The sequence below is a fragment of the Erigeron canadensis genome, chromosome 3 (assembly GCF_010389155.1).
Source record: "Erigeron canadensis isolate Cc75 chromosome 3, C_canadensis_v1, whole genome shotgun sequence".
NCBI classification, from domain to species: domain Eukaryota; kingdom Viridiplantae; phylum Streptophyta; class Magnoliopsida; order Asterales; family Asteraceae; genus Erigeron; species Erigeron canadensis.
In genome coordinates, this window is record NC_057763.1 from 770,343 (window position 1) to 797,345 (window position 27,003).

General features: G+C 32.0%; 2 protein-coding genes across 2 annotated transcripts; both read right to left on the minus strand.

Moving 5' to 3' along the window:
• Positions 1 to 4,222: 4,222 nt before the first annotated feature.
• LOC122590728 (heavy metal-associated isoprenylated plant protein 41-like) lies at positions 4,223 to 7,000 on the minus strand. Its single transcript, XM_043762907.1, has 3 exons — positions 6,808 to 7,000; positions 5,029 to 5,227; positions 4,223 to 4,868 (listed from the first exon to the last, which is right to left on the minus strand). The coding sequence occupies exons 1-3, from the start codon at positions 6,998 to 7,000 to the stop codon at positions 4,223 to 4,225; spliced, it is 1,038 nt and encodes a 345-aa protein (XP_043618842.1).
• A 13,508-nt stretch (positions 7,001 to 20,508) lies between these two features.
• Positions 20,509 to 21,773, minus strand: LOC122592444 (sufE-like protein 1, chloroplastic/mitochondrial). Its single transcript, XM_043764671.1, has one exon. The coding sequence runs from the start codon at positions 21,720 to 21,722 to the stop codon at positions 20,667 to 20,669; it is 1,056 nt and encodes a 351-aa protein (XP_043620606.1). The 5' UTR covers positions 21,723 to 21,773; the 3' UTR covers positions 20,509 to 20,666.
• Between the last annotated feature and the right edge of the window lie 5,230 nt (positions 21,774 to 27,003).

Below are 27,003 nucleotides of genomic sequence, written 5' to 3' on the forward strand. Positions count from 1 at the left end.
TTACCCGCACGATGTGCGGTTATTTAAAAATGTTGTTTTAGACTTTTAGTTATATGAATATTTATAATAACTTTTAACAACTATACATTATTTAGGCATGTACATATAAATCTATATTATCATTAAATGGAAATTTTTACATTTATTGAAATAGATAAATTCAAAATATAACTCTTATTATTTATGAAAATCTTTGCATTTATATAAAAACATACGTTACCAAATATTCATATTAACTATCACATATTATACTTCATGCAATACTAATGAACATAAAATGTAAATATAATGTAAAATCATAACGATATTTTATTTTTTGCAAAGTGATATGTGACTTATTAGAATTTCATCACACTCTTTCAAAGAAAATAGTTTCATAAACTTACATCATCAAATAATAAAATTCATAAAAGTTGAAAAGCTTTAATTAGATATAGTTAGAAATCAAATTCAAATTATAATTAGATTACAAAGAACAAACTTATGATTCAAATTACGTTGAATTCACCTAGTAATTGATAATAGTTTTTTATAAAACGTAAAATCACCACCACAAAAAGGATAAAAAACTATATTACAATGTGATATATAATATTGGTTATATTGGATTGTAAAATTAAGAAATAAATAATTTGAAAACCAAATATTTTCCAATTTTAAAAATAGATTTTAAATTCATACGGTTTCTATTATGATATAGAATGTGATTTTTTACTTTTATTTTTGTAAGATTTTGTTTATATATAGATTTTATTTTTATTTAATTTAATAGTTTTAAATAATATAATTTTGTAGATTTATATATTGTAAAAAAATATAGAGATGCCACATAGGATAAAGACCTATGTGGCAATTTTTAAAAATAGCTTTAAATTGTAGAAGGCTTTAAAATGCTAGGATAACTATTGTTTTAATATTTATATATATATATATATATATGTATATGGACAATCAAATAAGAACAGTTTTAAAATAAGAACGGTGAGAACACCTTAAAATCATCATTTTGATGCATTAAAAGTTCATAAAACTGACATAGTGCATAACTAATTATTATATTTTAAGTGTTTAACAACACATTGGCCTGTCAAAATCAAGAAAATCATGTTTTTTGTTTTGTGCATCCATCTTGGATGCATATTCTTCAAAATGATGCATCCACAAAAAAACGTGATTTTTTTTATTTTGACGGATCAATGTGTTGTTAAACACTTAAATAATGATAATTAGTTATGCACTATGTTAATTTTATGGACTTTAATGCATCAAAATGATGTTTTTTAAGTGTTCTCCCCGTTCTTATTTTAAGATTGTTCTCACCGGAGTGTTTATATATATATATATATATATATACTAGGTCTTTTACCCGCACGATGTGCTCGTGGTAAAAAAGTTGAAAAAAAAGTAAAGATTGTAAATATTTTTAACATTAAAAACCCGTATAAAACATAAAAAGAAAATGGTTTATCACCCATCGAATAAGAAAATTACTTGGAATAAGAAAAAGGATAAAAACACAAATTTTTGATAAATCAATGCTTTCCAAATTTAAAAATATATGTTAAGTTTATACTTGTTTTAGTTTTGGTATGAGATTTGATTATGTTATTTTTTTAATGTACGTGCTTTAATTTTGATATGGGATTTGATTTTATTATTTTTTCTTATAATTATGTGTATATAAAGTTTTTATTTAGTTTAATGTACTTGTAGGGAATCCTACGTATATCCAAAGTTAAACTATTATATTTTTAATTTTGTATATCTCTTATATAAATAAAAGAGAATTGTTTCTAGAAGATTTTTGTAGAAAATTTCCTATGTGTCAAACTCACAATCTTTCTTGCAAATGTTTTTAGAAATTATGACATCATATTTAAAATTATAATTTTAGCAACATTTTAGTTTTTTAAAAAATTAATCCATCTTAAAACTATCTTAATTAATTTATTAATTTTTCATATAACTTTATAATTTACATTTAAGTCTTGATGAAACTTTAATAAATATAGACATTTTTATATTTATTTCCAAGTAAAAAGAATATTTTGAAGTTTAAAATATATAACTACATTTACATGCTAGGTATCTTATATAAAAAAAATAAATAGCTTGATTTAAGAAGTTTAAGTTAAAAAATTATCATCAAATATATTAATGTTTGTTGTCTAAGTACATCAAATATATTTGATACACAAAAGCTTAAAGGTAGCTATATGCATTTGTTTATCAAAATTAAAAAATGTTGTAGTAAATAATCACATAGATATTTCAGAATATATTCAATCCATTTTGTCGCAACTTCAGCAGGATGATCATACGCTTTTAAAAAACTATTATTAATATGCCCGGGTTGAACCTGGGTTAATTAGCTAGTTAGTCTTTGTTTTAATATTTAAATTATTTTTTGACATATATAAATAAGATAAATATTGTAAAAATTATGGAGATGACACATATGATGTAATCCTAGGTGACAATGTTTTAAAATAGGTTTAATTTTGAAGAGAGTTTTAAAATGCTAGGATTCTTACTCTTTTAATATAGATATAGATATATATATCTTTTTGAACAAATTTTTATCCTTTTTTCTATTTCAACACAATTATTACATAATATACATAATCTATTAATCTACATATACAAACTCAGAGTTATCGATCTCTTCGACCAGTTGTTCCGACTTCAAATAAGCTTGTTTTATACTACAAATATTTCTTATCTTTCATAGTTCTAGCTAGGTCATAATCAACACAGGAACATTTATCAATTTCTTCCACACCCCATCGATTGAGCAATTCGGCACCAAGAGAACACAATGCAAAAAAAATGTTGGGCAAACGGACATGTATCAATAACATGCTCCAATGCTTCATCAACATGCCCATACCAAACAATAACTCCTCTCTTTTATAACGCATCCTTCGTTGATAGCCTGTTTTTCACAACAATTGAGACGAATATATAGACGACTTAATTGTAGTCAACTAGTTTAATGTTTTTACTGTGGTTAGCTAGCTAGTCGAATATATATCATCTTCATGTTAATTATTAGTTGTAACAAGACCTAGCTTTTGTTCAATTCCTTTAGGGATTTTGTGATTGACGTTGCAAAACTTTGGATTTTTAATTCTAACATATTCAAGCAATGCTAGAGAGCTTCCAGCGTCAAGTTCTTCTATAATCCAAGAGGAGAATGGGGATGAGATTTCGTGGGTCATGTAGATTTCACCATTGGAACACAATCATAACATACCAATGATTTAGAAACCTCGAACCACTTTCTACGTGAAATGTATTTATTCATACCAATGATTTAGAAACTACAAACCCCATTTGGATAAAGAGAAATCTTTCACTACAATGGAAAAAAGCTTGATGTAAAAAAGTAAAAACATTAAGTTGTAGAGTAAAAAAAATGTTATTTCATAATACATTTTATGTCTACAATCCTCTTACACATATGACATGTCAAAAAGAATGCAATTAAGAAATTTTTCTATGTATAAAAAGATGAAATATACCTAATGGATGAATCCCCTCCCTAAATATAGCAATACTTCCAGATAAAACTCTCATTTAAGATGTTCTTTAGTAGTGGCCAGTAGTCAGGTGTTGTCATACTCTTCCATTTTTTACAAAATGTCTCGGTTTTTAAATCTCATGGGTTGAATATCTTAGGAGCGGCCAGAATAAAAGTTTGAAAACAATTTAGAATCAAATACACGCTAGTTAAACCGTTTACATCTAAATAAAAAAACTTGTCCTCTCCTGATAACCAAAACAAGGATAACCTCACCATATTATTTGACAACCCAACTCGATCTATATTACATCATTGAATTTTAGAAACGATCTTTACTTTAAGTTTAACATTTCCTTTTTAGTATTTTTTAATATAATGTTTTTGGTTCATCCCTGTTTCATAAAACAAGTTAGAAGATACACTACTAACATAGTTAATTCACACGCAAGTAATGAGGTATATTCAACCTGCTGCACAACAAATCTGTAATCAAGACATATCAGACTATGGATGGATAAGCAAAATTTACAAAAGCCAGATGTCACACTGTACATAGCCTTTTCTTGAACACCAGTTTACAGTCGTGTCCAGGGGCCTGACTTACAAAAAATTCTGATGGCGGCGACATGAGGCAAAACCAAAACATCAAAGCAAAAGAAGGTAATCAGCTGACCTGTTTTTGGGTTGAGCAACAGCTTAGAAGCCATACTGATACTGGTGATCGGCCTCAAGTAAATGGTTTTGCAGAAATAATAACCTCTGTTTACTCATATGTTGAAGCTCTGTCAAAAGATATGTGTAAGCATTTAAGGGATCAACATGGATATTGGCCTTGCATCTTTCAAACCCGATTTCCAGCAGATGCGGAACAGAACGGAAAATATGCTCATCAACATGCCCAAATGTTGATAGTGCATGATCAAAATACTCCTTGAAAACCTGGAAGCATTCAGAGCTGTTGAAAACAGGAGCAGGATTCTTAGCCATACTAATTTGCAGTGTTTGTGATGAAATTTCTTGAGGTTGATGAGGGCTTCTTTGACATGAGGTGGTTGGTTTTTTGGCTTTTAATGACAATACGAACTTGTAAGTACTACACTCTCCTAGATGAAATGGCTGGTCAGATCTTTTTCCATCGCCTCTTTTGTTGTTGTAACCTGGATAATCTTCAAGTCTGAACTTTATGCATTCAAGCAATCTTAAGGAATTTTGAGTAGCAAGTTCTTCGATGTTCCAAGATTGGTAAGGATGTGAAGTCTTGTGGGCTACATGAACTTCACCCTCTGGACGCAGCATGCCACTTGCGTTTTTAAAGAAACCGCAAACCAGATTTCTGTGCATCCTATAAACAACACAAAGTGGAAAATGAAAACTTAAAAGACAAAGAATAAGACTTTTGCTAAGAACCAAAAATGATGAATAACATAAAACAAATAAACCAAATATGATACTTTCGGAATTAACTAGTAGCCAAGCACTAAGTCATTAGAAAAAGAGCTTACATAATCATGCGTTGGTTGTCTTCATTCCCATGGAAACCGGCATGTGGAAAGTTATAAATGATCCGGTCAAACTTCCGCATTTGAAGATCTGTATGAAGCTTCATTCTGAAGGCATCAACTCCGTGTAACAACTGAGCTCCAAGAGAATACAAGATATCCAAGTTTCTTTTTGCTCCCTTGTATTTCTTCATCACAAGATCTAGTAAAAGAGAATCATTGATAATATGCCCATAACAGAATAACGATAAGCCCTTATGTTTCTGTTAAAACAGATAAGCATTCTTCTTTGATATGTATGTAAAACAAGAACCTTTATATTGAAACATAAACATGTTCCTTACTTATTTGGTCAAACTGATAAGGTAACAATAATTCAATAACTAATTTCCCAAGTTAGGCACATGATAGCAATTAGCAAGATACAAGTTCGTATAATTTACAACATAGAAGTATTATAGTACCAAATTAACTAAAGTGCATATTGTCATGATCAAAGTCAGCACAAGTTCAATAAGTATCTTCATCATAATTGAACAAGAATATATCAAATATTGAGTCACCAACAATATAAATCCCTCTCTTCAAGGTAGAGCTGACAAACTCGGCCATGCTTGGGCTGAAAGGTTGGCGGGTTCATATCTCCCAACCCAAATCCAAACCATTTAGCTTATTTTGAAAGATTAAACCCTAACATAACGACTAACGCAACCTAATCCATTTGATAAATGGGTTACTTTGACCCAAAACAGTTTGAATAGAAATGCACATAATAAACTATTAGGATAGAAGCATAAGTATCCGTAAATACTTTGAAAACAGACAACAAAACATATAATATCATAAAATACTTACAACTGTTGAAAAAAATAAAATTTTATACTTATAATCTGTATCTTTAAACAAGTTAGTAGGTTGGAAACTAGTTACTTGAGAATGTCAATGTCAACCCAAACGCGACCCACTTATTAGGCTCCTAATTGACCCATTTACAACCCTAACCCTTTCCACAACCAGTCAACTAATAAGCTTTCCCCTGTTGAGGTTACACGGATAAAGTGAGTCTTTGACACAAATGTACACGACCTAATCAAAGTATTCTTTGACTTTTTCCTAGCCACACCCCAAAAATCCAAGATGCTTCCCCAATGAGGTTCGAACACGAGACCTTTTGTTAAGACGGCACAACGGCTAACCTTTTAACTTATTTTGAAAGGTTGAACCCTAACCAAACGCAACCTAACCCATTTGATAAATGGGTTAGTGTAGCCTAGTGGTAAAGGAAGAACTTGGTGACCTTAAGGTCTCACGTTCGATCCCCGCTTGATAAAAAAAAAAAAAAAATTCCTGAAAGGTACCGAAGCCTAAACCCACATGTGAAGTTCTAAAGACACGGGTTCAATCCTTTGGGTTGTCTAGATCATGTGGGGATTAAGATGGAGGGGAATTAGGATGGAGGTATTGTACCAACATCATATGGCTCACACAGGGTGAGTCGATGGGTATCCAATTGTGTTACCGGGCTAGGGTTCCCTCCATTACCCTTTTTTTAAAATTGTTTGAATTGCCTTGATGCACATGATAAATTATTTAAGTATAAGTATCCGTAAATACTTTGAAAACACATAACCAAAACATAAAGTATGAGTATTGCGAATGTCACCATGCATTAGGCTGATTATTGAAGCCCTAGATTATATTGATCACCTACAATTTTAAACCCTATAATAGTTATAAAGCTAACAAAAGAAAGAAACAAAAAAAAGATTAAAACTTTATTACCAAAAGAGTCCAAAGAAGTAGCCACAATGTTGGAAGCATCACCAAAAGCCAAACCCAAACTAAGTGAAAATGAAAAATCTCCTTCTCCCACCAACAAAATCTGATGATCAGATGAATAATGCTTCAACCATTTTACTTCTTTTGTTTCTGTTATGGGCCATTGATGTTGGTATGTCCGTACAGTTTCCACCATTTTTTAGTTGAACAAACACGCACTCACTCACACAGAGAAAATGGTGTTGGAAATGGCATAATGGGCCAAGGACAGACTTGAGCTTACTTCCTATATACACTTTTTGGAGTATGGAACAAAGTGTGGGGATGGTATTACCGAATTACCCCTAGTTTTATTAGACTGTGGAAAACCAAACGACATGATGGACTTGATACAAGAAGGGCACTTTTGGGAATATAATTCTATTTTGACGAATTTATTTTGGTGAAAACTAGATTTTAGATCCGTGTCCAGAACCCGTGTCCAACACTACACACGGGATTTACGACATTATCAATATTAGATCTTCATACATTTAAGTCATAAAAGCTTATAATTTTAAAGATATAGGGTTTTAAGTGTTACACTTTTTAAGTTGTAGTACAATAATCATATGTTTGTCACTGTCATTATTAGCTGAGATATATTGATGAAATTGTTTGTCGTATTCATTCTACAAGGCATATGTTATAATAATTTCTCTATTGTATAACTTTTTAAAACCAGTTGTACTCATAATGTGATATTATTATGAATGATAATTAAGAATTAAAATATAAACATACTTTTGATCATGTATTCGACATTGAAGTATATGTATGTGATCATGATACGGAGCCATAACACACATAGGTTTATTTTCAATCATCTGTCCTATAATAATTAAATAACAATTAAGATTGTTTTCATACTCTTTGATAACAATTAGGTTTTTTGATTTGAGTGACAATTGTAACTTTAAACATTAATACGCAAACCTAATATACAAAAAAAAATGTGTACCTTTTTGATTTGAGAGATATGATGAATTTTGAATAGAGTTCATATTGACTTTGATTTAGTATTCAAGTAACCCTGTGTTGTAATCGTGTTTTGTTCTGTGACCGTCTCATGTTTTGTGATTCATATTGTGTTTAGGATAAAGGATGTTGTATATCGTCATTTGTTATTATGTTTTGGATATGTATCTACAGTTCAAATTGTGTTTATATTAAATATTAAACTAAATATTAACATTTATAATTTATAAAAATCTAATCTAATGTTTGTTAATAAGTCATTAGGTTTTGAAATAATTTTTTGTAGACAATATTTAATATATTGAAAAAAAATTTAACAAATTAAATGATTGTAAATTTTATAAAAATTTCTCAAGTTGATTGTTAAAAATAAATATAAATTAAGTGTTTAGGGCTAAAAAATTTAAATTACTGATAAAAAACAAAAAAAGTGAGTATTAATGAGACTTTTTCTACGAAATAATATAAATACTAATATAATAATATATTTTGGATAATGATTATTAGGATTTTTAATTTATAGTTAATCTAAATGATGACATAAGCGAAAACCAATTTGATAAAATTGAGCGATTTGATTGGTTAATAAGTAATTAGTTCAACTATCTTATAGTATATATTAAGATATGGAAAACATTGTGTAAAAAGTATTAGAATTTTCAAAAATATGTGATTTATTTTATAAAAATGTATAGTAATAAATAAGAAAAGTGTTTTAAAAATAAATAATCTATATCTATATAATTATTAAAACAGTAGGAATCCTAGCTTTCTAAAGCCTTCTTCCAACCTAAAGCTAGCTTCAAATATTGCCACATAGGATTTATCTTACGTGGCATCTCCATAATTTTTTTGACAATATTTATCTTATTTATTAATATCAAAATAAATTAAGTATTAAACAAAAACTTAAAAAAAAAACAAATCACATCCATATATAAAAAATATTATATAATAACTATAACATATATTACTACATGTTACGTACGTTTTTTTTATAAAAAAAAAAATTTTGATAATAATGTGATTATAGTAAGGATTTTTAAAAAGATATAGTTTGCCAATATCTAGCTAAAAGAGTTATGGCTCATTTAAACCCCAAAGTTGTATAATGCAATTTTTTATTTTAATAAAGATATTTTCTATTACTTTTTCTTTTGCTAATATAAAAAAACAAATTTGCATAAAAAAATCAACCTATATAAACATCATACTATTATAACAACTTTGCTCTTAACATTAATTTGTTTAACAAATCTTGCACGATGTATTAGTTAGTTTCATCTATCTCCAAGCTTTAAACATATTCAATAGGTTCTTCATGCATTATAAAATGAACTCTTTTGTATGATAGATGATGGGAATAGTTATTTTGTATATAACTTTTATATCTTTCAACTATATGTTAAGCATTTGTAAGTAATGTTTTTCATAATTTTTAACATATATATCTACATGTATCATCAACTTTAGCTTAAACAATAATTTAAACAACTCACGCATCGCGCGGGTAAATTCAATGTTTTATTATATATATATATATATATTAAAACAGTAGTTAATCGAGTCTTCTAAAGCATTCTTTAAATTCAAATCTATGCTAAAAAATTGCCACATAGGATTTGTCCAATGTGTCATAAAAAAAAAAAAGAATATCATATATATCTTAGCTTTTGTTTTTCAACCTTTTTGAACAATAATTTTAACAATCCGTACATCGTGCGGGTAAAATACCTAATTAAATTATATAAACGGAGATGATGGTATTACATTAATTATTTTAAAGTTTGTTGATGTTATACAGTATTTGTAGGAGTGTATTATTAGGGGGTTTTCGAAAGTTTTGGATTTCATCCAAAGCATGTGTGGTTCAAGCACCGTATACTGCTCAATTGGATGTCACTGTGGTGTTTCGAATGCTAACTGCTAAATACTAACTCGTTGTTAAAAAAAAAAAAACATTTTATCTACCTACAATAATTATTTAAGCTGTTGTAATATATTAATCTGTACGTAATTTCATTTTTAACGAGTTAGAGCAGTTGGCATGAGACATCAACATGGTTAATTTTCTATTTGTGTTTGTGCGAAGTTTTCTAATGTTAATAGTCCTTTAGTAATTAGTATTGTTAAGAAGAAATCGTGAGGCTTTGACCTTTGACCAAATGTCTAAAATGAACCGATATTAACACTGTCAAAATGGAAACTTGACTCGTGAAATTATAAGTCTTGTATTCATTGCTTTCGGAATATGTTGATCAACATATGTCATATGTGATGGGTTGTACTTACTCTGGAGAGGCTTGAACAAAGTGATGATGATATGTGTCGAATATATATATCATTTTTTTTTTCTCTTTTTTATTTTCCTCTAAATGATAATTTTGAATTCAACTATATGTCTTTTTCATATAGTTCACAAGGATTTCTTGGACTCTTGTTTGTGGTCAAACGCCATTTAAGTTCTATAATTATTGGTTGTCTATGGTTGGTTTCGAGAAAATGATCACGAAAAGCTGGACCGAATCTGGAAACCATGTTAAATCCAATGCGTTTATGTCACGTTTAAAGACAAGCTCAAATCCTTAAAATCCGAGTTGAAGCGTTGGACGAAAGAAAAGGCCAAGGTGCGATATTTAGAACACATTACATTTACTCGTGATATTGCTAAGCTGATTTGAAGTTTAAACAAGACTTTTATTTGTTAAGGGACTTTGTGATTTACGTTATAATAATCGTTAGTCTTTTAGGTTAGCATCGAATTTTAATTTGCAAAGGTTGTTAGGCCATTTTTTGTAACCTTTTTAAATTTAAGTAAATGCAACTGTTTGTCAGGAGGTCTAACCTCATAAAACTAACGATTTTTTTTCGATTGACATTTAAAGTTACTGATTAGTGATTACACTCCTTTCAATATTAAAAATGAACATATCCTTTTATCAGAAAACTTTGGTAAACGAATTTTAGTTTGTAAAAGTTGTTAGGCCATCAACCACTATTGGGCTCTTTATTCAACTTGGTTTGAACGCCTTCCAGCTCGTGTGAAGTTGGGCCTCACGTAGTTCGTGATTTAACATGTTTGGCACAAATGTTGGGCATATGCACTTCTTCGGTGAAAGATTAATCCGAATTACTATATGTGTTTACAAAAGAATGATGATTTCAAGTTTAAAAAAAAAAGGAGTAAATTGGCGGAACCCTCTAAGTGCAAACTGCATCATTATCATCATCACATGGATCATAAGATATAATTTCTTCCAATGTTTTCATAACTGGACCGGATGGCGAACCGGTCTATCTGTTGGTTACTGGTTGAATCGGTCGGATCGGTCGAACCGGATAAATAACCGTATAACATTATATATTATATGTTATACGGAGTACTATAGTTTATATTATTATAGATATATTTTTCTTATTTATTTATTTATCAATGGAGTATATGACTTATTCCCACTCACCAAATCCAATAAAGTCTCTGCTACATTTTGAAACAACTAACTAAAATATGAGTAGCAAACATTCATTATTGAAAAAGTAAAGCAAACAATGCATCGATCTCTCTTTTCTCTGATGCTTTTCTTTCCTTTTTTTTTTCTGTTTGTTATTCTCAATGTTTCTTCTTTCTCTTGATTGATGAAATCGTGAAAACGAAAATCAATGCTAATTTATTGTAAATTACTGAAGTAAACAGCTAAAGGCAAAATCATCATGCCACCTTCAATAGATCTGATCGGAATATTCAAGATATGGCCGGAAGTTCAAGATCTAGCCGGCGATGGTTTCTGCAACTCTTAATTCAAAGATGGTTTTCTATTTCATAAAGCCTAAGTCAATAGAAGTCCATGGACCGGAACCTCCAGTTCCCGGCCAGATCACCGGCTACTTGCCTGACCGCCCGACTCTCTGCATATCCGAACCAACACCATCAACTGGACCGTTATAGATGCCGGGTCACGGCCCGACTGATCCAATCGGCCGGGCCGGTCCGGCCACGAAAACATTGGTTTCTTCATTTGCCTTTAACAAATTTTAAACATGTGACATTTAATCTTCATCTGTAGATTTATTTGGTTAAAGACGGTACCACTGAGATATCACCCCACTGGTATCATAATTTGAAGTAATAATCTACTTTTATAATAACAAATATTATTTAATAGATTTTTATAGTTTAAAAATGCACTTTAGACACTTTTCAACTCACACAACTCTAATATGATAATAAAATAGTATGGCTGGTTTTTTTTTAAAAAAAGAAAAAAGAAAAGAGGTTAATCAATTTTAAAAGTGGGTAATGACTAATGAGTCGTTATAGTATAAATTGAGGGGAATCAAAATCCATTATGGGCGGATAGTGGTGACTTTGGACAACCGATGCCGGCTGGAGAAGTGTGGGGTCTCTGAAGTCTGAACGTTTGGAACTCTTTAATTAAACTCCCATGCGAACTCGGGTTTTCCATTTAATGCAAAGGACTAGTAACATAATAAAGTTTCTTAACGAGAAATATTAAACTTAAAACTAATTTCTACAGACTACAGCTTTAAGTGAATAGACATGACATAAGAGAAAATTGACACACAAAAACACTGATTTGAAAACATTTGTCTGACGTTATACTTAGAGACGAGTAAGCAGTTCTACCTGAATTCGTAGCAAATCATCGTACTTGAAAATGATAAATTCATACCATTTGAATTATCTCATTATCTTTGTTAATATAAAACCTAGCTATTTGACTAAAAAGATTAAGATATGCTCGAAATACTTGATAATAACAAAAAGTGATAACACTTGAACTATTATTAATCCATCTAATTATTGTGTTGATTCTAATATCAAGGAGTAGTAAAAATTCTTAACAAAAACAACCAGACATTTTACATAATGGTTAGTTGGAAGATAGTAAGCATACAAATAAAAGAAAAAAATAAGGAAATTGTGATCGACCTTAATGGCTGGCGACATCATCCACCTTTGTTTGATCACCCTTATAAAGAATTATTATTGCCAGTATAACTCGTCTTTCTGTGCTCACATTACAGCAAAATAAGTATCAATCATAAGAAGAAGAATCATCATCAAACTTCAAAGAATTCTTTTGTTTTTGCATGGATATATTTTATGGGCCTATTAATATATGGGATATATGGACTATATCTTATGGGCCTATAAATACATGGCGTATACCATATCAATTTTTGCCAAGTGAAGTGAACTATATGTATGGAAACCAATCTTCTCTTTGGTCGATCTGGTTAACATGGCAATCAATCATTCCTAATTACCAATCACCCAAATCAAGAAACTTAATATTAAAAGGGTAAATGCCTAGGACCTTAGTCCCTTGGGAGGAATTTTTCCTCCCAAGCTAGCGACCCTACAACGCTGTTTGGCGGTGAGACCCCAGAAACCTTGGCTGATTGAATATGTTTTTTTGCAGGGATTCGAACCTGGGTGGTGTTCCCACCAAGTTGCTTTTTAGGGGCAGGTGGCCACTAGGCTGTAACCCAGATGGTTCAAGAAACTTAATATTTGTGGTCAAAGGTACTACTTTTGACCTTAAAAAACTGTAAAGATCTCGTACGTGATCAGTTTAAAACCAACAATTTTCCAATTCTTTGCATTAGTTAAAATCTTATAGGCATTTACCAGAACTGTCAATAAACAAACTTATAGAATCTAAAAGGGATAGTCAAAAACCTCTCATGGTTGATCCTCAAAAACTAGCTCCTACATGCATACGGACCTTCATTGTCACCGTAGCTAAGATGCTGATATTTCACGGCACTCGGCAGTGATCGGTGTCCCGAGCAATATCCACCTTCTTACACAGAGATGTGGGTCTTTTTCTTATCCATAATTAGTTGTTTTTTAATAGTAAAATGTGCTGGTGAATCTAATGTTTTAAGCTGACTCAAGATGTACATATATATTAAGAAGGTCTGTTTTGATATGGAAGATTCTCAACTCCATTCCATGGGGACGGACTCATTATAAAACTGATGAAATGGATACTGACAAACTAAACAATGGTGCGTAATAATTACTTATGTTGTAGGAGAACCCAAATCATCCGAGCTTCTAATTACAATCACCCAATGTCTGAATGTTAATTTCCACATTATGACAATACTTATAGCATCTGATCAGTAGATAAATACTAAATTTGCACAAAAGAATCAGAACTCAAACAAGTTTAACAGTACATATACTTGTAAGAGCATCGGCTGTAGATTAGCTCCACAATTATACTTGTTATATCTATGTCCCCGCTTAAACATTAGTAGTTTCGGCTTATTTAAACCCAAACATCAAATCATTATTGCATATATGAATGAGTAGAGCTAACTCAAAATTGTCTGAAGGTAAGATTAAGATGCCCAGGTCTAAGATTGGTTTCTTCTAACAATGGCTGAGGAGCTGTATCTGGGACGCAAGGCTTCACCCCTTGATAAATAAGCCTAGAGCATCCACCAAATATCAGCACGTCTCCTGATTCCAACAAAATTTTCTCTGCCCGGGATTCCTCTGTCATAGGATAATTATACATGAATTCTGCAGAATCACCAATGGAGATGGAAACAACAGGCGACCCTCTTTCGAGACTGTCAGAACTCTCGTCGACATTCTACATTAAAACAAAAACACAAACTTAACTATAACTAGTTCAAACCATTAACCTGGAAGATTTAGGTTACGTTGTATTGTTTAACGGGTCAGATAGCTTCAGCTATAGCTAAAAACTTAAAAAAGAAACAGGATAATAGACAGTATTCCATTGGGGATTCAAACTACAAGGATAATATACCCTATTGTAGTGTCTCGACTGCAAACAATTAACTACTAACTCGTTCATAAAAAGACTTACATAGCTGATAGCCCTGTCAATATATCTATGTCTCAAAACGAATTTGGCTGTTAATTGAAAGATGATTTTCAGGTTCTAAATTCCACCGTCAATGTCAATGATACTTAATCCAGTCATGAGTATGGTATGACAGAGGTGGGATGTAGAGAGTCTTATGCCAACCGATAGGTAGGGAGATTGCTTACAGAAGGAACTCCGGCCTCTTGATATTACTGTAAGTGTATAAGACCCTTGCACATTAACCTCCACTACCAGGATACTCATGCGATGCAATGGCAACAACAAGAAAGAAGACGATGGTGGATGACACAATGTCATGTTCATACTTCTATATACACAAGTAATGAAAACTTTCATTTGAATAACATGTCTTGTTTCATTGTGAATAGAAGATAAATAATGAGTTTATATGATTGACATGAATTAAAAAAGGTAAGTCCATAACTAAAAGATGACATTGTGGCTTTCACCATCTTCTTTTATCCTTTTTCGATACTGCCAGGTCATATAGTTTGGGTACCACTAGTGTATACTTATGCAAACAATAAAAAGCTAACCTGATGCAGACCACGTCGATCACAGTTGGTATAAAAATTTGCAGTACAAACATCTGGGGACATTGAAATAAATTTATCGAATGTTATTGCATGAACTTCAGCATATTTAAGTGAGGTTTTAAGTGAGGTTTCTACCAGAGAAATGAATTTGTTAGGGATAGGTGGTGGTTTAGAACCATCCCTCCGGTGAGGTACATCGTATCTGGTTTGTGGATCCCAATGTCGACCAAAAGACATCATGCGTAGTTGTAGCTTCTGTCCACTCTGGTCACAGGGCTGGTAAAACAACCCGACATATTCTTCACATGTTTTCACTATTTCAACCTAAATAATACATTGTCAAAACAATATTTTGACGAGCAAGCATTACTCCGAAAACTTGAGGACAAATTATTGAAGTAGGCCTTTCTTACTGAGTTGGTACTAAAAAATTAAAATGTAAAACAAGAGAGGGAAAAAAACAATTGTCATTCTAAGAGAAAAATTATGCAGTACAAACAGATGTTTCAACACATCTATACAAAGTGGAGATACGAAACGAAAACAACAGAAGGAGATATACCTGGTCAGCGAGGCTGATATAATTCTTTAATAGATAAATACCAGGGAAGATTATTTCACAAGAAATTCCAGTATTGTCATTCTGCAATTCAATCCCTGAGGTTGTGGTTTCGGGTCTGGGGTAGGGATAGAGTAAACTAAACCAAGGTTTATTTGTTACGTTTTGATGCAAACCATTATCAGCATCCGCAGCAGCATCAGCAGAAGTGTTGTAATATTGCTTATAACAAATTCCACTAGCAGGCGTTAGGTACGATTCCAGAGATTTATAATTCTTATGATATGAAATCAGATGATTGTCAAATGCTGCAACCTGCATGATTAATGTGCTAAAGATGTTTACCTTTCTACGTGTAAAAGAAATCATTAAATTTTTATCACTTATAATTACAAAAACATAATGTTCATGCTTATATTCGTGAACTAAGTTTTTATATCTGCAATTGAGAGTGTATCTTCGGTTTTCCCCTCGTATTCTCTTGGGTTACATAATTGAGTGATAAGAACATGAGAGCAATTTCACGGGAAAAAAAATGCATGCAGAAACATTTGTTGGAAGTAAAATTAAACAGGCATGGGCTACGTTTAAAAAGTTATTACATGCATAAAAGGTTGCACGCTTTGGATTATAATCCGTGAATCTAGAGGTTATGTTCAATGTGAAAGTAGCTAGAGACCATTAGCACATGTATGCAGTTACCAAATTTTACAGTGCAAGCAGTTACATAGAAATTCTTGAGTGACTTGAGATGAAACAATATCAACCACTCATTGATTTACTACTAGTCCGTATGACTTTAATCTAAAATCAAACCAGACCTAGGAGTAAGGACTAGTAAGATTAAAGTTTCTTAAGGAGTAATATTAGAATTTAGACTCGGGTCTCCCACGTATTCTCTTGGTTGACGAAATCTTTTAAGTGTACAAGTTTTACGTTTACAAAATTTAAATTTCAATACATTAATAAGTGTAAAAAAGATGTAACATGCGAGCAAATTCATGAAAAAAACCTCATTTGAAAACATATGTTTGAAGTAACACTAGTTAATGGGAAGGTAGACAGCTTTAGCAAGTGTATGCACTTCTACCAAGTCTCATAGCAAAGCATTATAATAAGTCACCTCAACTTGTTAAAAGAAAACTTTCATCCGAGAAAATCAACTCAACAAGTTTTGTGGTTATAGAGTAGGTAAATGCTCATTTGAAAACATTTTTAAGGTGAAAATCAAAGAACACATCTTAGCTATTGGATCATTTCAATCAATGGTTATCTCTCTCTCTAACCTATCCATGGTTGTAACCACTACCATCCGCCGCTACCATCACCACCTCCATATCCAATCGCCACCATCTCCAAAGGCTAAGCCTGCACGACTAATGATGGCACCCGCACGACTAAGGACAGATCCCACACCATAGATCACCATAATCACCCATCAGGCCATCACCTCCTCTATGTCCCCTTTATGTATACCTTTAAGGGTAGAGCTCATACCGTATCATCATTAGAAAAAGATGATGGCAGCAATGGTAGTGGTGGCAACTGGGATTCATCCCTTGATTTTCAACCTTGTTCATGTTTTCAATAAATTACAACCCTGATAAAGTAACCCTCTTTTGAAACAAAATTTAAAAGTACGAATAAAATTATGAATCTATAGCTTAAACCCTTATTATTTTAACTCGAATACAATTAAACTAAAATATTAATTAAGCACAAACATTATGTGAGCTTTTGAATGAAAAATGAACATTAATACAACAAAAGAAGAAATAAAAAAGAGGAGGAAGCAGAACCGATGAGTGATGTGGCAACCTCCATCTTTGCTTGATCACCCTTGAAATTATATCATTTTTGTCTCAGAAATTAAAGCAAAATTGTTTTAAGCAGCAGCAGATGGTTCCATCGGTTATAATTTATTTTTAATTTTATTTTATGAGAAGCCACTCGCAGGCACGAATCAAGTACTTAAAAAATGTATAGTAGTAAATTTATTAGAGCCCAGCCCAAAATAAAATTCCCACCAGATATGTAATCAATTTCTGGAAGGGGAAAAATAAAGATTCGAAATTATAAATCACATTTGTGCTAATCAATTTCTGTTTAAAATTATCCTTTGTTTTATTTTTGTAAGCATTTGGTGGTAACACGACTCAAATGAAAATCCTGAAACCCGAAAACTACAATTTTAATTGACATCTAACTGTGTCGAAGAGTAGTAAAAGAAACATACATGCATACATAAATTTTTCATAATGGTTAGTCGGAAAATAATAAGCATACATATAAAAGAAAAATGAGAAAAATTAAAAAAATAATAATAAGGAAATCGTGATAGACCTTAATGGTTGGTGACATCATCCACCTTTGTTTGATCAACCTTGAAATAATATTATTATTACTACTAATACATTTCATCTTTTTGTGCTCAAATTTTATTTATTAGGGTTTTTTTTAATTAAATGATGAAGAAGAAGAAGAAACAAGGTAGTATATAAAGAGTATTCTGTTTCGCATATAAAGAGGGAATTTTACTTGCTTTTTGTAGCCCAGCCCAATCAAAAAGGCCACTCACTGTAATTAATCCATCACTCTGCATTTACTACTTAGATGATCTAGAGTTGTTCACTCTGCGCTTACTACTTTGATATTTGAGTTGTGCATTCTTATAGTATATGTTTTGGAAGTAATTTACCAGCTTTTACAAGTTCTGCAATAATCAGATTATAGTGTCCAGAAAAGAAACTTGTGCATATGATTGAGTGACCAACTAGTTATGGTCAGACAATCCATTATGAACAACTCAGCTTCTTCTAGTTGAGTGCGATTACCAAAGAGCAGCAAATTACTCCAGCGTGCCCGGCATGCTGATACGATGCGTCTTTAACCTCCAATTTAACCGGCTCAAGCTCTCTCGTTAACACATTCAATATCTTCTGTCCTCTAACCCCTAAATCACCAACATCCATCAACCCATTTCTTGATCCCAAATCACCATTACTCAAATCCTCAACTGGGCTCACATTATCCAAACTTGAGCCAACTTCCTCAACATGGTTTTGATTCTCTTGAACCACATTCCATGACTCAACCCTATTCTTGCCTTCTAAATACAAACTAACTTCCTTTTTCTTCATCAACTTCAACATTAAACGCGTTTTAGAAGTAATTTATCAGCTTTTACAACCTCTGCAATAATCAGTTTATAGTGTTCAGACAATCGAAATTGAACAATTAAATGTGTACTAGGACAGATTCAGCTGGTGTCCCGGACTTGATCGATAAAGCATGTAACACATATAGTAACTCATCTTCCAACGGATGATATTACAAGTCTATGCCTCTAACACAAACTCTTTCCTTCAATTTCCTTGAAACTGCTTTCAATTATAATGTAGCTTCCCTTAGACAAGTAATGGTTCAAATCATTTAAGAAACATCCATCAGACTTGACCAAAATATAAACTTGGTTGCTTCAAATCATCACATAAAATCAAGTGAAAAAAAAAACAGGAAATGATTCATCAAAACTCAAGAATCAGACAAAGTATCCGACATTGGATAACCAGCAGTATACAGCAGACCAAGAATGACTAGAGAGGGATTGGCGTGTGTCTTCTCGTTTCCAGATAAAAAAAAAGGGGGGGTAGCAAACAAATGACCAAACCGTGGTAAATTCTTGTAATACTGCAAATAATTGCCATTCTGCTTTCACTTACTTTTTGATAAAAAAATTTCACAAGGTTCGGGTCATACCAGCTATTCCTTTTCCAGCCATGTTAGGAAAATGAATGTCTTGGCATGTTCATTGTCGCTTAATCACTTAATTCAAGAGGAAAGGCTATACATGGCATATACCATATCAAGTTTGCTAAGTGAAGTAACTAATATGTATGAAAACCAATCTTCCCTATGGTCGATCTGGCACACATGGCAATCATTCCTAATTTCCAATCAACAATACAAGAAACTTGAAGTTTGTGGTCAAAGATACTACTTTTGACCTTAAAAAACCCTAAAGAATTCGTAATCAGGTTGAACAAAGAAATTTCCAATTCTTTGCAATAGTTTAAATCTTATAGGCATTTACCGGAAATGTCAAACAAATACAAAGAATCTAAAAGGGATAGTCAAAAACCTCCCGTTGTTGTAAAACTCAACGTGTGCTTTCATACTCTTCTATTTTCAAATGTCAGTTAAGATGCACAAAAAATATTTAAAATACAATCAGGAGCCTGGACTCGTTTTGTATGGGTACCGACCCATTACTTCTATAACCATCATACACCAATGCTAAACACAATTATCAAACTATGAGCCAGTATTCTAGTATTGGGCATAAAAAGGATGTTTACATATAAGCTTGTGATGTGTTTGAATGTGCGTTTTAAAAAGTACATATCTAGTAACTGCAATCACGGGTAGAAATAATCAATAAAATGCTGGGATAATCTAATCAGTTATAGGTTGCACAGTTTAACACTAGTTGCATCAAAACCAAAGGAAAGAGTGAAACTACTTTTATACCCTGACCTAAATTAACATCCTCCAATAATCACAATTTGTCACAAAATCAAAAAACCGTCATAAGTGATTAACACAACTTCAAATAATAAAACATATCTGCTGTACCATGTTTCTTACTATTAAATATCCTATTCGGATCATCCAATATCAGTTGCTCACTTTCAAAACATAAGTCTAAACAATTAAATTTTATTACGTATATGAGCATCTAGGGTAAAAGAGACAAATATGGGAGTTTGATAAAAATATATATCAAAAAACAATAAATAGACAAAATAACAAAAAGAAACAAATATACAACCTCATGTCAACAATGCAGATCATGTACTAGTGATCGAATTCTGCTGGTGTCTTGGCCTCAATGGACAAAGCATGTAATCCACTTTGTAACTCATCATCCAACAATGAATATATAAGTCTATGCCTCTTAACCATACTTTTCCCTTCGAATTCCTTTGAAACCACTTTCAAATTAAAATGTGTCTCACCATCACTACCTCTCACCCCAGCATGCCCAGCATGCTGATACGATACGTCTTTAACTTCCAATTCAACCGACTCAAGCTCTCTCGTTAACACATTCAATATCCTCTGCCCTCTGCTCCCCAAAACACCAACATCCATCGACCCATTTCTTGATCCCAAATCACCATTACTCGAATCCTCAATCGGGTTCACAATATCCAAACCCGAGCCAACTTCCTCAACATGGTTTTGATTCTCTTGAACTGAATCGACCCCATTCTCTCCTTCTAGATGCAAACTAACCGCCTTTTTCTGCATCAACTTCAACATATTCAAAAACCCGTTATTCCTAGAAGGCGTTAAACTCTGGTGCAACCCCAAAAGCGTAACAAAATCGGGCGAAACTTTCAAAATCTCTTCAACAGAATGACCAGACAAACCCTTAACCAACAAAGCAGCTAAGCCTTTAGTAAGTACAGAATCAGAATCAGCTTCAAAGACTACATTTTTCTTACCAGAATCATCAAAATAAGCCCTCAACCAAACTTGAGAAACACACCCTTTGACTTTATTCTGGTCAATCTTGAATTTTGTTTCAAGGGGTTTAAGGGTTTTGCCATAAAACAGTAACTGTTCATATTTGGCTCTTGGGTCTTGAACAGATTGGAACAATTTGATGATTTCTTGAAGCTTTTTAGGGAGTTCTTGAATGGGCTGGAGTGTGTTTGGGTCAGGTAATGATTGAGATGTGCAATTTGGGGCAAATGGTTTTGTGGGTATTGATTGGATTGTGGTGAATTTGATGAAAGATTGATTCTTTGTTATGTGGTAAACTGGGATAATTGAGGGGCTTGTTAGGGTTTTGAAGATTGGGGATGAACAGGGGAATTTGGGGGAGAACAAACGGAAAGAAGACATGACTACATGAGTGGATGTAGAAAGACAGAATGTCAAGTTTGGTTTTTATTTGCTTTGGTACAAATTTGATACTCATAATTTAAGAGGGTTGAAATAAAGATTTACATATACCCGTATGCCGCATAATAATTACATAAAATTTTCAAAATGCATAACCACGATACTTTAAAATCATGTTATAGAGCGGATTTTTAAGATTTTGTTCAATGATTTTAATAATGGTTCGTGGTAGTTTCAAATGTGTAGTGCAACGGTGGTGGTAGCGATGTGGTTATTAATTTAAAAGTAATTGATGTAAATTGTATTGTAGTTATTTTATGGTTAAGAGATATATTTTATTAAAAATATTACAAAAATATTAAGTGGAAATATTTAAAATAATATATATAAGAGATAGATAGTTTTGATAAATATGGGTGTAAAACATTTTAGGAATATATTGAGTAGATTTAGTGTGTGAGTTAGGAATGTATTAAACATTAAGAGTATTTTGGGTATTTTAAAGGTAGAGAGTTAAAAATAGAAGAATGTAGTTTGTTTATTAATATAGCATTGTACCCGCACGATGTTGCGGCGGTTTGGCAGTGACGACGATTGGCGATGGTGACGGTGGCAGTGGTGGTGTTGTTCATGGTGGGTGCAACTGTGTAAGTAATTTGTGTAAATGTAATTGATGTAAAGTGATATAGATATAATTTAGAAGATAAATGATGTAAATTAATTTATAAAGAGTAAAATGGTAATTTTTCATCTAACACTTTTATGAGAGAGAAAGTGATAATTATTATAAAATAGTATAGATAAATAGACTAAGTTAATTTTTCGATAAGTTATAAAATATAATATAAGTTACACTAAATTTAAATAGTTTTGTAATGATAAAAACTGACTAAATGTATTATGAAAATATAAGTAATAAATTATACAAATCTAGTATATATATAAAGAAGCCTTCTTTCTGAAAGGTTTTTTAAAAAAATTGTTGATGTGTCATGGTTTAATCCCCCTTTCGGATTCCTATCTCCCTTCAATGATGTCATTATACAAATCTTAATAATTAAATAAAATTAGCATCCCGTTCTAAAAGAAATTTTTTATCATCTATTTGCATAAAAACACCTTCAAGTGCCCTATCTTTTTGAAACGGCAATCTAATTCCAATTGTGTACTAGTAAACAAAATACAAAGTCTATCAAAGAGTAATCATATTTAATAAGTATTTTGTTTGGTTTGGTTATTTTTAGTGCTTTTGATTTCGTCGTATACATTATAGGATTCACGTTTAGATTCCATCTTAATTTTTTCAAGGGCATACCTTTTACTACATTGTCATTAGAGTTTTAATATTTTCCATGTATTTTTGAATGACAACCATTTACTTAATTAGTTGATTGAGTTTTGGTTAACTATCCATGTTTACGTTTAAAAAAACTAGTCTGGTGCCCGCACGTTGCGGCGGTGATGAACGGTGTTGATGGTGTTGATAGTGGCGGTAGAAATGGAGGGCGGCGGTGGAGATGGAAGGCGGTGGTGCAGGCAGTGGTCTTAGGATGGAGATGGAAGGCGGTGGTGAAAGGGTCGGGTGTGTGTTACAATTAGTAAGAAATGGGAGAAAGAGGTTAGCTTTATTTTAAGTAAGGGTATTTTTGGAAGGAAAAAAAATGCTTAATGTCTGAATCCCTATTATCTTTATAAGGGATTATAGATAATTAATCAACCTAACTCATATGCCTAAAAATCAATCTAAAACCTTAAGAATTTGACATGTGTATTCCATTAATTCTCTTTCCTAATCTCTCTCCCTGATTTTCCATATGTCACCATCTTACTATTAGGCATATTTTTAGTCACACCAATTAGGTTGATTTATCATTATCCGTATGTTTATATATGTGGTGAGCATCTTGCTTCGAGGATAATTAATGAGCATACATGTTAACAACTTGGTTAATGATTTTCATGAAGGTAATACAAGAGACCATGAATGTAAAAAAAGGCCAATTTGAAGACGTTGGTCAAATTTACAGCCTAATGATTCAAAAAAATATATGAGGTATAGTATTGATTTGCAAACTAATACATTGGTTAACGTATTGATAGTTGAATCGTGTCTTCAAACTTGTGTATATATGCTACCTTATGATTTAATATATCAACTTTAGGTCTCGAAACAAATGGCTTATTTGGGATGTGTATATATGTGGCTTTATGCTTTAAGTTTCTTTATACTATGCAAAACAATGTATATGTTCAATCATGTTCAGTGTTCCAATTATTATTAAGTTGGCTATCATATATTATATATTAGGAGTCATATACCCGTATAATACAACGACGATGGTGGTAGCGGCGCGGTAGCGACGGGTGGTGGCGGTGATGGGTGGTGGAGGCGAGAATGGTGGTAAATGTAAAAGTAACTGATAATAAAAGAGATAGTGTAATTATTTTAATGATTGGAGGGTTTTTGTTTTAAATTACTCCCTCTGTCCCACTATAAGTGTCATGTTTTGAATTTTTAAGTCTTTATTTTACAACTTTGACCTTATATATTTTTATTTATGTCATATAATATTTCATAAAAGTTATATGAATTGATTACGTTTTAGATATTTTTTTCATTGGGATATAAATTTCATCAAATATTATATAACAAAAAATATATATTTATGGTCAAAGTTAAAAAACAAAGACTTTGAGTATTCAAAATGTGACACTTCTAATGGGATGGATGGAGTATTTAAATAAGGGTATTATCGGTATATTAGATGGAGATGTTTAAATTGATAATAAAGTAGAGGGGTATTTTTGGTAGTTTGAAGTTGTAATTTAAGATTTGAAGAGAGGTCTTATACCGGAATATAGATATAGATATGGTAAAGTGAGGGTGATGATGGTTTGCACCCAAGTTGGGTGAAATCCTTTTCTCATGCTAATTTTTTAATATTTAATGTATTATGAATAAATAATTCGCTCTCCATGTCTTTTATGGATTAAAAAATAGCATTTGAGAGGGATTTTACCCAACTTGGATGCATAACAACACCACATTCACTTCTCCGGAGTTATAATTGACCACCATTCAATCATGCATGTTCTTGATCTTGCTATCTTTTTAACTTATGAAATCCTCTCAAGATTATATTTTATTTCTTCATTTTATTTGTAATAAAAGAATAATTTAAATAGCCCGGGTTGATTAACTAGTAAGATAGTATGAGTGTTTTAGAGAATTTGGTGATAAGATAACAATAGATGAGAATAGTACTTATTATTAGGTTATTCATTTTTTTAAAAGTAAGAAATAGAAAAAAGATAAAACTTTATATTACATTATATATCTTTCATAAGTTATAACTCAAATGTTGTGTATATGTAAGTTGGATAGGAAAATGGTAAAGTTGATTTGTTGATAAACTTTTTATAAGTGTTTCAAAAGAATTAAGAGCGGTAAAGTTGTTGCAAGCTGCAACAAATAGGTTTTTATTTTTAAAAGAGAATTTTATAAACAATCGCCAACTCATACAATTGAGGAGTGGCACACAAAATTACAAGGATTACATGAATTTACAATTACATACAAACGTTAAACGAATTCCAATCTTGCCAGCTAATAGAGCAATTTCTCGTTCTATTCTTAAATCATAAAAAACTAACGGCCTTAATGTCATGAAAGACCTTCTCAAACCAAAATCATGTGACCTTCAAATTTCTTTTCATTCCTTGCCTTCTAAATGCTCCAACATGTCACAAACACAATTCCTTTGAAAATCTTCCTACTTTTCTTGTCAAGACCCACATGTTTATCAATATCGAAAATGTCTTTTGCCGTAAAAAAGAATAAAGGACAAACCTTGCACCACCTGATGACTTTGTACCATAACGTCATCGCAATATCACAACAACATAAAATATGATCGATAGTCTCCTCTACTTCTTCACACAAGCCACAAATTGTACTTTCGAAATAACAATTCCTTTCTTTTAGAGCCATCATCGTGGGCAAGCGATCCATTGAGACTTTCCACATAAACACGTTACACTTCTTCATTACCCATTTCGACCATTTGAACACGAATCTGTCATTATAGTCCATACCACTTCGCATAAATCTCTTAACACTCTTAACCGAGAACACCTCTTTTTTATCCCCAACCCACTTCCATCTATCCCTATAGTTGTTCAAACAAACCGACGACATAAGACTAGACAAGTTTTCCCACTCGTCCAGTTCATTCGCAGTAGCAAGAGCACGAGACCAGTTACATCTATTCCCAAAACAGTTGCTGACCACATCAAATCTTTCCTTGATAGAGCACTTTTTCTCCTTTTCTAATTTAAATAAAACGGGAAATCGGTCCTTGAGTGGTTCATTGCTAACCCAAGAGTCAATCCAGAACCTAATAGCATTGCCATCCCCAACGACACCTTTAAAAAGACCATTTAAATTAACACCGGCAACTGAAATTTTATTAACAGCAGCAACCATTGCCTTCCAGAACCCCGAGAGAGAACTGTTACAAGGCAAAGAAATAAGTGGGTTCAGTACTTTTTTAAGCCGATTTGCCAGAACTTTGGAGATAACCTTATTAGTTATACCCACCAAAGCAATGGGCCGGTAATCATTTAAACTTCCAGGATAGTTAAGAGGTAGAACGATCCAAACATGGTTTACAGGTAATTGATTAAGTTTGTTGAAAAGGAACGTAAATGTCATAGGTGAAGAGTCATGTGATTTTGTCAAAACGGGCTAAATTGACCTATTGAGGTGAAAGTTATGGGTCAAATTTACAATTTTGGTTGTTAGACAAGTAGACATGTTTGAGAATCCCATTTTCAAGTTAGCAAAATGTTTTTAAAAGAGAACGATCCAATTGATTTTGGGTTGAAAATCACTATTATGCAAAATTAGGTAAAAGTGTCAAAAATGACTCTAGAACTTACTTTGTTGTTTCGTATGTTGTAAGAAAATGTAAGATTATACGCTTTTACAATAAACTCACTAGGGTTGCATACATTATGAATATTCTTATTAATTGGTGAAACCATGCATGATTAATCCTATGCAATAAGTATTTAAAATGCTTTTAAGTTTTAAGATTACAATATAGAAAAGTTACTTAGACTATTACATTATCAAAATGTGGATGATCAAAAAAGATTTTTCGACAATGAGTTAGTGGTCCATTGGTTAGGTTTTTGATATTAGGAAAATTCATCAGGGTTCGAATCTCACTTCCAACATTTGTAGGAGTGGATTATTAGGAAGGATTTTCGAGAGTCT